The 12,485-nt window shown below is 42.4% G+C and overlaps 1 protein-coding gene across 3 annotated transcripts in view; it reads right to left on the reverse strand.

Annotated features, from left to right (window-relative positions):
* Positions 1–894: 894 nt before the first annotated feature.
* Positions 895–12,485, reverse strand: part of ACP6 (acid phosphatase 6, lysophosphatidic) — a 43,411-nt gene continuing 31,820 nt past the window's right edge. The window contains exons 12-13 of one of the 3 annotated variants that reach the window (XR_002726591.3): positions 3,603–3,750; positions 895–1,326 (exon numbers count right to left, since the gene is read on the reverse strand). Coding sequence is in view for 2 of the 3 variants with exons in the window: in XM_023193426.3 (XP_023049194.1) it covers positions 1,287–1,326; positions 4,374–4,462 (129 nt within the window). In the remaining variant the exon portion in view is untranslated. Of the gene's footprint in view, positions 1,327–3,602; positions 3,751–4,373; positions 4,463–12,485 lie in introns of all 3 variants that reach the window. The other 2 variants (XM_023193426.3, XM_023193427.3) reach the window with 2 other exon arrangements.

The raw sequence follows: 12,485 nt of genomic DNA on the forward strand, positions 1-12,485 counted from the left end.
GAAGATTTTGTTTCACAAACTTAGCCATGTTTCTGGATTCTCTGGTTTTAAAGTCTATAGATGAGAACAGACTGACAGCCAAGCATGGGCAGCACAAGATGAGAACCTGAAGGAAGGGCCCTACCTGATATTTGCCCACTGGTCTGGCTGCTTGGGGCGCTCCCCTCCTTGCTGTACCCAAGTGTTGCAGTCACTAATGGTGTGTGGTCCTGTTGTTACTCTCACAGGCAGGGAGTCAAGGCATAAAAGGTACCCACAAAGCAGAGCAGGTACCCACTTAGAGGGCTAGCAAGAGACCGGTGGGTCTGGCTGCTGTGGGCAGCTGGATGTGTGGCACTCCTCTCACAGCCCCCTGCTGGAGAATTTGCGGCAGTGCAGAGCAACTTCCCCACCTGGTTTTTAAAAATACCCCATCATACATCTTCCTTCACTTTATCAGCACATGCCATTTCATCATTATCATCTCTGACAAGCCAAATTTAGGGTCTAAATACAACAATTTCTCATTTACTAAGACTGTTACAAAGTAAAATTACATTTAGACTGGATGCTACTGCGTGGAGAATTGATGTAAGATTTTTAAAAAATCAGTGAAAGAGTGATGAAGATGTTTTATATTAACACATTCCTGTGAAAGCCCAGCCAGTCTTCTCTCCTTCCTCTCCTGAATTTTGGGACTGAATGGAGAAAATGCAGTAGTGACTTGTTCACTTCAGGATAAGTGGTGGAGTGTGTGTGACTCATAGCATTTTTTCTTAAGGACTAACTGGAAGTATGTAGCATTTTCCCTGAAACAATGTAAAATAAAATAATTTTCTTTAGAAAAGATTCTACACTTATAAATGAAAACAGACGTAATTATAGGAGTCTTATGAAGGAGGCGGCATGAGAAAATAAATTGAAAACAATTTTACATATTTAAAGCTACTCCTTAAAAAATGGACCCAACATTTCTCCCAGCCTCCCTGCGCTCTATATTTCTTGATATTATCATCACAATGCAACTGTGGTCATCAGGGCCAGCCTCATGGATGTGCCACCTGTGCAGTTGGACAGGACCCAGCTTGGTTTAATGCTCCACCGTCACTGTTTGGAGTTCTTCATTATTGAATAGGGGCTCCACATTTCCATTTTGCCCTGGGTCCCACAGATTGCTTAGCCAGGCTGTTGTAAACAGAAATCACAACAGCTCCACAGAGGTGCTGCGACCCCAGTCTCCATGTTTATTCTTGCTGCTTAACAGGTGGCCAGGATACTTGCTGTGTTCCGCTTAAACTGTCTACACTTCAGTCATTTCCTTTTCCTTTTCTGAGTAATTTCAAGGTGCTGAAAGGAGAGAGAAGTTGCATTTTAACCCAAGGAATCATTTATTTAGCAAATATTTATAGAGCACTTACTGTGTATCAAGAACTATGCAAAGGCTGGGATGTGGAAACAGGTGTGTAAACCAGTTACTGCGATACAGTGATTGCTACAGTGAAGGTATGGACAGGATGCAATGGGCCAGAAAGGAAAATTCAATGAATGCTCAAAGGAAAGGTGATTTTTTTGAACTGACTCTTAAAGGAGAGAGCATTCCTGGAGGATGGTGGTGAGCACTGAAGCAGAGGAAATGGGAACAGCAAGGGCCTGCTGATGGGATGGCCTCTTTAAGGGAGGAAGAAGTAAAGAAGTAAGAAATAAGCCTAGGCCGGGCGCGGTGGCTCACGCCTGTAATCCCAGCACTTTGGGAGGCCGAGGCGGGCGGGTCACGAGGTCAGGAGATTGAGACCATCCTGGCTAACATGGTGAAACCCCGACTCTACTAAAAATACAAAAAATTAGCCGGGCGTGGTGGCAGGCGCCCATAGTCCCAGCTACTCAGGAGGCTGAGGTAGGAGAATGGCCAGAACCCAGGAGGCAGTGCTTGCAGTGAGCCGAGATTGCGTCACTGCACCGCAGCCTGGGCAACGTAGTGAGACTCCGTCTCAGAAAAAAACTAAAAATAAAATAAAATAAAATAAGCCTAGAGAGAGAGTGGGTCACAGAGAGCCCAGTGTGGCCCACTAAAGAGTTTGAACTTTGAAGTTTTAAGCAAGGGATCAGGTAATCAGATTGGCTGGGGTGTGGAAGATAGGCTGGGCGCGGGCTGAGAGAACCACAGGAAGATCACTTGCAAAAATTTGCTTATTCTACAAAATCCTTAGACTCATCTCTTTTGCTTTAAATAACATTAAATTGTATCATATTTCCCATGCTGTTTAGACAACTTGAGCCTCACTGCCACTTTCTTTTCTCTAACTCAGACCTGTAATTTTTTTCAAAGTCACAAACCCTTACATTTAAGAAGAGTCATGGAGTCCTAATTTGGTAGTAAGATTTTAATAACACATTTAAAGCAATAAGTGTATAAAGCACAAAACCAGTGGTGGCCAAACATTTCCTATTGCAGGGAGCTAAATCATAAAAATAATGTTAAAAGGAAGGTATGCTATGAGGATTGTAATAGAAGTTGTCTCTATTTAACATGGCTTCTTATCTGGGTTACTGTTAAACAGACACGAATCTATTTTCTGCCTATAGGTGACCCCACTTCAGCTGTTAACTTTCTGTCTCAGTGCTTATTGTGCTTGGTAATCAATACTGTCAGAGGAAGACGGTGAGTATATGTATGATGATAGAAAGAGAAAATAAAGAGAAGAATCAGAAATTATTTCCTCACACATAAAGCATGGGAAAATTCAGTTATTTCACCAAACACAAAAGAACTCAGATTTCTCTTGCAATACCCACTTAGTGTCCCCAAACAATTACGTGGGTACCCTGGGGTTCCAAAGAACAGGATAAAGAAACCCAGCCCTAGGAAACTGCATGTCTTCACTGGGGGCGGCTGGGTGTGTGGCTGTCCGGTTCTGGGTGGTTGGGTTTCTCATACCTCACCAGCTGCACCTAGACCAGCAACCCCCCTCATGAGGGGCTGACTCGCAGTTCTGTGCTAGCCACACTCGTTCGTTCTCCAGAGGCTGGAGCCAGGGTCAACGGCAGAAATAGCTTACAAATCTCAGTTATATCCAAGTGTCCAATTAATTAGTGTTGAGAGTGAATTTAAGTTTTCAATAATTTTTGTTTGTTTGTTTTCTACAGCCAAAGTTCTTTTTATTAAAGACCCCGGGAGCTCATGTTTGTTTCTTATCTTTACCAAGCTTCCAGGAGCTTTCATTTTCCTCACTTCCCACATAGAAGCTCAACAGCTACCCCGTGAGCTGTTTTCCCTGGAGACTCCCGCCCATCCCCATGAATCAATCTGTGATCTAAGGCCACGCTTTTGACGGTGCTTTACGGGCTCTGGAGTACTGGCTTCTGGCTGCTCGGTTCTCAACGTCAGATGAAGACAAGGGCCGGGCCTGGCACCTTGCTAGAAACTGAGTCGTTATTGGGTTCAGTCAAAATGTATTTGATTACAGGGGATGGTGGATTACTGTGATTTATTTTATTCTCTAAACTGCAGAAGGTCTCCTGGGCTTTGGTAAAGTTCTCTAGGATAGCTGTGAGTAGTCGAGCTATTGAAAACTTTTATACACACATATACACATACAGATTTACTTATACACGTGTATATGTACCTTTAATATGTGAAAGTGTGTAAATAATTAAATGCCAGTTTTGAAATATCAACATTGCAATGAAGAGTAGTTTGTTTTTTCCTTGTCAATGAGGCTGGAGAAGCCCTAGAATTTTCTTCATTCCTGTTATGCTCGGTACCTGCAAGTCCTTTAAAATAAAATCATCATTATTTAAAAGTGTGATAATACCAATGAGGAAATACAAGGACCACTTCCATACGAAGGATGAACCAGGCCCAGGAGAGAATTATCTGACAGGCACCTCAAACTTAACATGTCTTAAACTTAACCTCTGAATTTCTCTCAAATCTTATCTCCATACCCCACTTCCCCATCACAGTAAATGACATGTCCATCCCCTAGTTTTCATGTCAGACACCTGGGAATCATTCCTAATTCTTTACTCCTCACGTAAAACCATCAGCAAATCCTTTCATGCCAATTTCCAAAACATACCTTAAATCTATGCACTTTTTTTCATCACTCTGGAGGAAGTTACTATCTTTCACCTCATTTATTACGTGTTTTTTTTTTTCTTTTTTAACCAGTGTTTTCACTCTAGCTCTTCAGTCTATTCTCCACGATATAAACAAAGTAACCTTAAAAAGTATGAATTGGCTGGGCGCTGTGGCTCATGTCTATAATCCCTGCACTTTGGGAGGCCGAGGCAGGTGGATCACGCGGTCAAGATATTGAGACCATCCTGGCCAACACGGTGAAACCCTGTCCCTACTAAAAATACAAAACTTAGCCAGGTGTGGTGGCACGCACCGGCAGTCCCAGCTACTCAGGAGGCTGAGGCAGGAGAATTGCTTGAACCCAGGAGGCGGAGGCTGCAGTGAGCTAGAGTGATACTCTGTCTTAAAAAAAAAAAAAAAAGTATGAATCACACCACTTTCTTCCTTAAGAACCTTTCATGGCTTCCTAATGTAATTAGTATGAAACCCAAGATTTTTGGCAGGCCTGCCAGGCCCCAGTGCCTCTCCAGTTTCGCTTCATGCCCTTCTCGCGCCACCCACTATGCTCCAGCCGAACCATGCTAATTTCAGTATCTCCAGAGTGCCAAGGCCTTCTTGCCACAGGAACTCACCCACACCAGTTCCTTGGACTGGCATACTTGACTCCAGGCTTTCCCAATGGCTGGCTTCTCCATGCCCCTCAGGTGTCTCAGCGTATTTGTCATCTCCCCAGAGAGGTCATCTCTGAGTACCCTGTCAAATACCTACCTATCTATCCTCAACACACATACACACACACCCCATCATTTTGTATCACAACCCCGTTTGTATCCATCGTAGCAATTATGTATTTTATCTTGCCCACTGTGTGAAGTCAGGAACCAAATTTTTCTTGCTCATCATTTGTTCACCAGCATCTGGCACAGTGCCTGCACTCTATCAAAGATCAGTAAATAGCTGTTAAATAAGTGAGAGGGAAGAAGGATCTGTATGAGCTTGGGTGGCCAGGAGAGATTTTATGCTGGTTGTGGTACATGAGGTGGACCCTATAATGAGGCTGGGGGTGGAGGACATACAGTGGACAACAGGAATGAGGAAATGGCAGTGGGAATGGACGGATAAAGAAAAGCAGGCCAGATGACAGTGAAGGGAACAGCTTAAACAAAATTGATCATGTGCATAATAGAATGTGAAACTGAAAAGGGAGGGAAGAATGAATAGCCCCAAAAGCCAAGAAAAGGAATTTCATCTTGATATGAGAAGCAACGAGGACCCACTCTTTGGTCTTAGAGACTTACATACGAAGTATTTTATCAAATGAGTCTGGCAGGGGCAAGCAGGATGGATTGAAGCAGGGACAGGCTGGAATTGCTGACTGGAAGCACACAGGTATTCTGCGGTTGAGGAGGTGAGGTTCTTGGCAATGCAATGGAGAGTAAAGGGAGAAGCAAAGAGAGCTGTGAAGGAAGAACCCCCAAGACTTCATTGGATAATGGGGGCAATCATGGAGATACTGGAGAAGAGGCAGAAATCAAACATGATGTGGTGATTTTGAGACTGAGAAGCTGAAAGAATTGTGTTGGAAGGGGCCACCCTACTGCCCTACAGTATCCCTGACAGGTGGCCAGCACCTCCACTTGAGCCATCCGATAATGGGAGGTCATTCTACTGAACGTCATTAGCACTAATATTTAGAAAATTCTGCTGCCTAATGAATCAGGCTTCTTTTAGCTTTTTGCCCATTCATCCCAATTCTGACTGTAGGAGTAAATACAGAGTAACAGCAGTCCTTCTTTCTCATCCCAGCCCTTCAGAGAGTTGAAAACAATGATTACTTCCCTCCTAATTTTCTTTTCCTAAGCTAAATGCCCTGGTCCATCAATCAAGACCAATGAGATGAGGTTCGCTAACTGCCCTCATAGTTTTATCTTGTTTTATTACAGTTTACACATACCTCAGAGGAAGAAATAAAGTGTTTGGTGCCCCAGTACTATCTGATCAGCAGAGAACACAGTGAGACTATTACTTTCTTTTATCTGAGCATAGTTTCACTAATAGGCAAAAGTTTCTCTTATCTTTTTTTTTTTTTTTAACTGCTATGGAGTTATATTGGAATTTTAGGAAATGAAAGCCTCAAGATCTTTTTCATGTAAAAAAAGTCATCACCCCTAATTCTGTATATTATTTTGCTTATTTAAATCTTGTATTCAGAATTCTAATTATTCCTATTTATTTTCAATATTCATTCTGATCTGTTGTTCCACAATCTTAAAGTCCTTAGAAACTTATTCTAACAATCTTTATATTGGTTCTAATTTTTCTGTCAAAAGCAAAGCTGGTAATATTTTCATCAAAGTGATACAAGGACCCAGGATAAAGACCTGGAGCTCATAATTGAGGTGCTTTTATCACCCATTTTTAAAAATTGCAGTAAAAAATACATAGCAAAAAACTGACCATTTAAACCATTTTTAAGTATACATGAATGTGCTGTGGCATTAAGTACATTCACATTGTTGCACAATCATCATCACCAGCCATCTCCATAACCTTTTCATCATGTAAAATTCTGACTTTGTACCCATCAAACAATAACTTCTCATTTCTCCCTCTGAAGTTTTTGAAGAATTGCCTTACTGTTGTCCATAAGGGCTGCACCATTTTGCATTCCCACTAGGAATGTATGAGGGTTCCAATTTCTCTACATTCTTGTCAACATTTATTATTTTTGTTTGTTTTCTCATTGTGGTTTTGGTTTGCATTTCCCTGATGAGTGACATTGAGCATCTTTTCATGTGCTTATCGGCCATTTGTGTATTTTCCATGGAGAAATGTGTATTCAAGTCCTTGGCCTGTTTTTTGATGAGGATTTTTGGTGGTGGTTGTGTTGGAGTTCTTTTTATCTTCTGGATATTAATTCCTCATCAGATAAATGATTTTCAAATATTTTCTCCCATTCCATGGACTCTCTTTTCACTCTGTTGATTGTGTCCTTTGATGCCTAAAAGTTTTTTTTTTTTTTTTTAATTTTGATAAAATCTAACATATCTATATTTTCTTTCCTTGCCTGGGATTTTGGTATCATATCCAAGAAATCATTGTGAAATACAATATCATAAAGCTTTTCCCCTGTGTTGTCTTCTAAGACTTTATAGTTACAGCTAATCTTTAGAATGACATCAATTCAGTAATTTTTAAATGTTTTAAATATACTTGTATAATCACTTATAATTCTACCTATTATCATCTAGCTCTCATTCTCCATCTACCTATTGAGTAATTGGCTCTTTGACTGACTCATCAGTCTCTACAAGGCTAAGAACTGTGGATGCCTCAGTGAACTGGTCAGGAGTGGTCCCACCCTGAGCTCATCAAACCCAGAGTCTATTGAAAAAGTTGAACACTGAATAAGCGATTACAAGCACAGTCATGGCATGAAAGAAAAGGAAGCTGCCCACATTGAAGACAGGGAAATGCAACCTAAAAGATTTTATCAAATTTCCTGAGAATCGTCTATCTACTGGTCTGTTAACCCAAAGGAGAAAGGAAATAGTTCAGCCAAGTACTGATTCCTAGTGATGATTGCTGCTTTCTTTCCTAAGTGCTCACAGACTTTTCCTTTGTTTAAAGGTACACTCTAGACCAAGGAGCTCTCCGGTCTTTAAATTCTGGAGTCTATCATTTTATGGGTTTTAAAAACTAGGGCCACATTTGCCTTTGTATTTTGGTTCTCTGAGACTAGAAATCTGACAGTATCTTCATTTCTCATAGATTACTGTCTGAAGTGACATCTATAACTTAACTTTATCTACCCCAGGGTATTACCTACCAAATAGGAAGATCTGAACTCACTGAAATCAACCAGGTGCTGTCCTCACCTCTCTAAGGTTTCAATTCCTCCCAGCAATCTTGGGCCATTTGTGGCTTAAAGGTAGATTCTCTTGTTAGGAAAGACTAGGAAAGAGAGGGACTTGGATTTAACTGCTTTCATTTTTCTCTCTCTCCTCTATTAAATCTTCTCCCCCAGATGCTGAGCCTGTCTTTTACTTCTTCATTACTTTTTTTCTCAGAATACAGCTTACGAGCCCTTAGCTTCCCCTTCCTGTCCCAATCTTGCCCAAGCTTCTGGTATCATCATGAGTAAAAATTGGGGAAGTTGGGGAGAAGTCCTTGTTGGGGGTTGAGAGAGTGTTGAGTATGAAGTGATGAAGTGGTGTCTATGTGTGGACAGTTGGAAATTAGGGACAGGGATGAGTGAGCAGTTTGGACTAGCTATGGAGATGTGAATTCCTCCGCATGGAGATGAACATAGATTATTTCTCTATAGGAGTGAGAGAATAGAGCGCCAAGTGGAGGGCCAAGAACTCAGTCATGAGGGATTGGCACAGTCCACAGGCAGGAAGAAGTTCCAGCAAAAGAAACTGAAACTCACGGAATAGGAAGAAAAGAGAAATTATCTAGTCCACTTCTCCCATCTAACTGATGAGGAAATGGTTGTCCAGATAAAAATGAATCAGTGACTAAGGCAGCTATGAAAGTATAGAGTTGCATAAGTCCTGAGGGGTTGGGGGAGTGGCTTTCAAGAAATAGGAGGTGGTCCACAGGGCCAGATACTTCTGATCAATCAAAAAAGGTGAGGGCACTAAGGATGGTACTTGAAATTGATTAATGTATTGGTCTCCCAGAGTGTAGCTGTGGTAAAGCAGAAGAGAAACCTAAGCATGCGGGGGAAAGGGTGTAAGTGTGAAAGAGGCAAAGAGATACTGAGTTATACATGCTCAGTAGGTTTGGCAGTACCAGGCAAGAGAAATAGGATGGTTAGGTAGAAGAAAAATATAAATAAGCGAAGTTTAAGACAATGGAAATACTACTAATTTAAGACAGAAAGGAAGGAACCAATTGAGTGGGAAGGATTGAGGACAAAAAAGAAGCACTGCCATCCTTGGCAGGAAGATCACAAGAAGCAGGACAGGAACTGAAGCACAGGTAGCGGTAAACTTTGGGGAAAGAAAGATACCAGAAGTGAAAGGAGAAAGGTGCCACGTGTGATGAAGCAGGTAAAGCAAAGAGACAAAGGGACACACCCCAGAAGCTAGACGTGCAGATATGGAGGGAAAACCATGCTGATCCTCAGGTCAAAGGTGAAAGTTTGAGTCCTGCCTCTGCTTCTCCCTGGATATTTGACTTTGATCTCTTTGAGCTGGCTGCTTCACCTTTGGATGTCATAGGCTTTTTGCGAAACTGATATCAGATAACGTGTGTATGCCTAATATGAGTTATCAGAGCATTTTTGAGAGATGCCTTAGGCTGTAATGCAAAACGATATGAAATGGCTGCTCTGGTGAGTAAATTAGAAAGCTCACAAGATACACCAGCTGGGCTTAGTAAGAGGGTTCTAGCTGGAGCAGAAAATCGTGATTCTTCTTTCAGAAGGGATACCCAGGGACCCCTCTGGCTGCCCTCCTGGGCACTGAAAGGTAGCACAGAAAAGCCATAGGGAAAGAAGCAGCACAGTGGAAATTCCACGATGGGATGGTGGTGGCCACAGCAGGAAGGCGTTTTCAAGAGCTACTAATCCCTGGAGTCCCCAAGCCCAGCCAGCCCAAGGTGGGGATAACACCAACACTTTAATAGGGTTACACTGGGGTCACCAGATTCTCAAGCACATCTCTCCTCCTGCTTTTAAGGTTCAGAATCATCTAATTAGAGGACCAAACTCCATCCCTGACCACATGAAAAGCAAAATGAGGCCTGACTCTGACTCAAACTGTTCACAGGGAATGAAGGATGCTGTGGAATCCTGGAACTTCAGATTCTCATGGTAGGCAGGGACTGGCCCGTGTGTGACCCTCTACAATACTTTGGCTAAATGCCAGTGTAAGCTTATAATCCTCTAGTAAAAGAACCCTCTAAGGTAGCCCAATTCATTCACGGTCAGCTCTGATTATTTCAAAGATTTTCCTTATGTTGATCTCAAGTCTATACATCCCTGCAACTTATACAATACTGTTCTGCGTGTGGTCCTCAGTGCCCACATAAATCAAATATTTGATATGCCCTCTGTCTCTTTGATCCCTCTCTCTTGATGGTCTTTCTCCAATTGACAAGCTTGTCTAGCTCTGCTATCAAGTCTGGCTCTTAGATCTGAGCACAGTTCCCTGGCTGTGCTCTGAATTGTGCAGGATGGAACATCACTTCCTTCATTCTGTTGATAAGCCTGTATATCTTTATTTGTGCAAAAGGACTCTAATATAGCATCTCCCTCATGGAATTATCCTAGGAATCACATAGACGAGGTATGGAAAGCACTTTCTAATATGAAAAGTGTTATACAAATATAAGGCATTGCCAGGATAGCCATTGCACATTTAGGACTTTAAGGAACACATCATACTATTGATTCACACAGAACAAATCCCTCCCTAAAACCCCTCTTCAGTTGTGGGCAACTGACTTTGAGGACTCAAGATCAGAACTCTGCATTTGTCTCCATTAAGTTTCATCTTAAAATATTTGGCCTAGGATCTAAAACTGGTATCAGCACAAACATATCTAAGATATCTATCATTTATTCAGTCATGCAGTTAGTCATCCAGTGATTTTCCCCAGTTTTATGTCTTCAGTAAATGTGACCAGTCTGTACCCTGTATCTTTACTCAGCTGTATTTTATGTAAATCTTTGAAAAAAATGTGTCCAACAGGGCAAAGGCCTGTCATACAACATGGGATACTTCCCTGAAGAACAGCTGACCACTGAATTAGTTTCTTTATTAATTCAGCAAATTCATTCAATAAGTACAAATGGAGCCCCTACTACATGCCAGGCCATGATCTACAGACAGCATCCAGCATGTTCACTGCATCCAGCAGTGAACCAGCCAAAGTTCCTGCTTTTTGCAGAGAAGGATACAGGGGATAATAAACCCTTAAAAACAAACAATCACTAATATTTTTTAGCTTGCCTATGTGCCAGCCATTGTTCTAAATGCTTTATGTGTTTATTCCTCACAAAGCCTTATGAGGTAAGTACTCTTCTTGTTCCCATTTTATAGATTAAAATGCAGAGAAGTTGTCACTTGCTCAAGGTCATATGGATCCTAAAGGATGGAGCATCAACCGGGGTAGTCTATCTGCAGAGCCTGTGTGTTTAGCCACTGGGCTTCTACTGTGTCTCTGTAGAAATAAACACTCAGTTAAATATATACGTATACACATATATTCCCACGTGAGAGAGGGTGATATTTAAGCTGAGATCTAAAATGACAAGAGGGAGCCAACTCCTTGAGATCTGTGGGGAGAGCAAAAGGGAGTGTGGCAGAGGATGAGGCTGGAGAGGCAGGCAGGGGGCCTATTCCATGAGGCCTTGTACATCAGGGATTGGGGCTCCAGTCATTTAACCAGTGGTGAACGTGCCTAGTTGCTTCAGTATCCAGCCCATCCATACCCATCTTGTCCACAAATATACTGTGAACGATTTCCTTTCCTGATCCCCATACATGATCAAAGGACACTCCTTTTATACTCCAAACCATTACCTTCCAGTCTTCACCATCAGTGTGGCACAGAAAAATACACTGTTTTGTTTTTGCTTTAGTTTCTGTTTTTTTTGAGAGAGTCTTGCTCTGTCATCCAGGCTAGGGTGCAGTGGCATGAACATGGGCCACCACAGCCTTGACTTCCCATGTCCAAGCAGCCTTCCCACCTCAGCCTCCTGAGTAGCTGAGACTACAGGCACTTGCCACTATGTCAAGCTAAATTTTAAATTTTTTGTAGAGATGAGGTTTTGCCATGTTGCTCAGGCTAGCCTCGAACTCCTGGGCTCAAGAGATCCTCTGACCGCAGCCTCTCAGAGTGCTAGGATTACAGGTGTGAGCCACCTGGCCAAGATGTACTCCAGATGCACAATCGCAGTTCAGAATCCATTAAATCTCCATGGTGCTATATGACCTCGGCCAAGCCACAGGCTCTCTGATCTTCAGTTTCCAGGGATTTTCCCCCTTGTTCCATAATATTACCTTACTCCTAGAACTGAACCCCTAAGGTATTCAGCATTTTGGAATATTTGACCTAGAGAACAACCATTCCTTCAACCTTTCCCCTTCCTGATCTCTTCCATCCTTCTCTCTGCAAGGCCCAGGTAAGCTGTGCCTACCTTTATGCAGCTGGCTTCAGTTACTAACAGCTCCAGGGACTGCTCTCTCATCTCCCAAAAGCCCTGCTGGTTTGACCCCATCAAGTTCTACTTACCCAAGTGTTATACAACCCTCCCCTTAATTACACACTCAATCAGTTCCTCCCAAGCTCAGCAATTTGTGGTCTCTGGGTATCCCCCAGCTGCTTTTCCGGAGGTAGCTCCTAGGCTGGGTCTTGGCAAGCCTCTGAAGCACTGCTTGGGTTTTTAAGGCCACAGTGCCCAGAGTTGAAA

Source organism: Piliocolobus tephrosceles, chromosome 1, assembly GCF_002776525.5.
Source record: "Piliocolobus tephrosceles isolate RC106 chromosome 1, ASM277652v3, whole genome shotgun sequence".
Lineage (NCBI taxonomy): Eukaryota > Metazoa > Chordata > Mammalia > Primates > Cercopithecidae > Piliocolobus > Piliocolobus tephrosceles.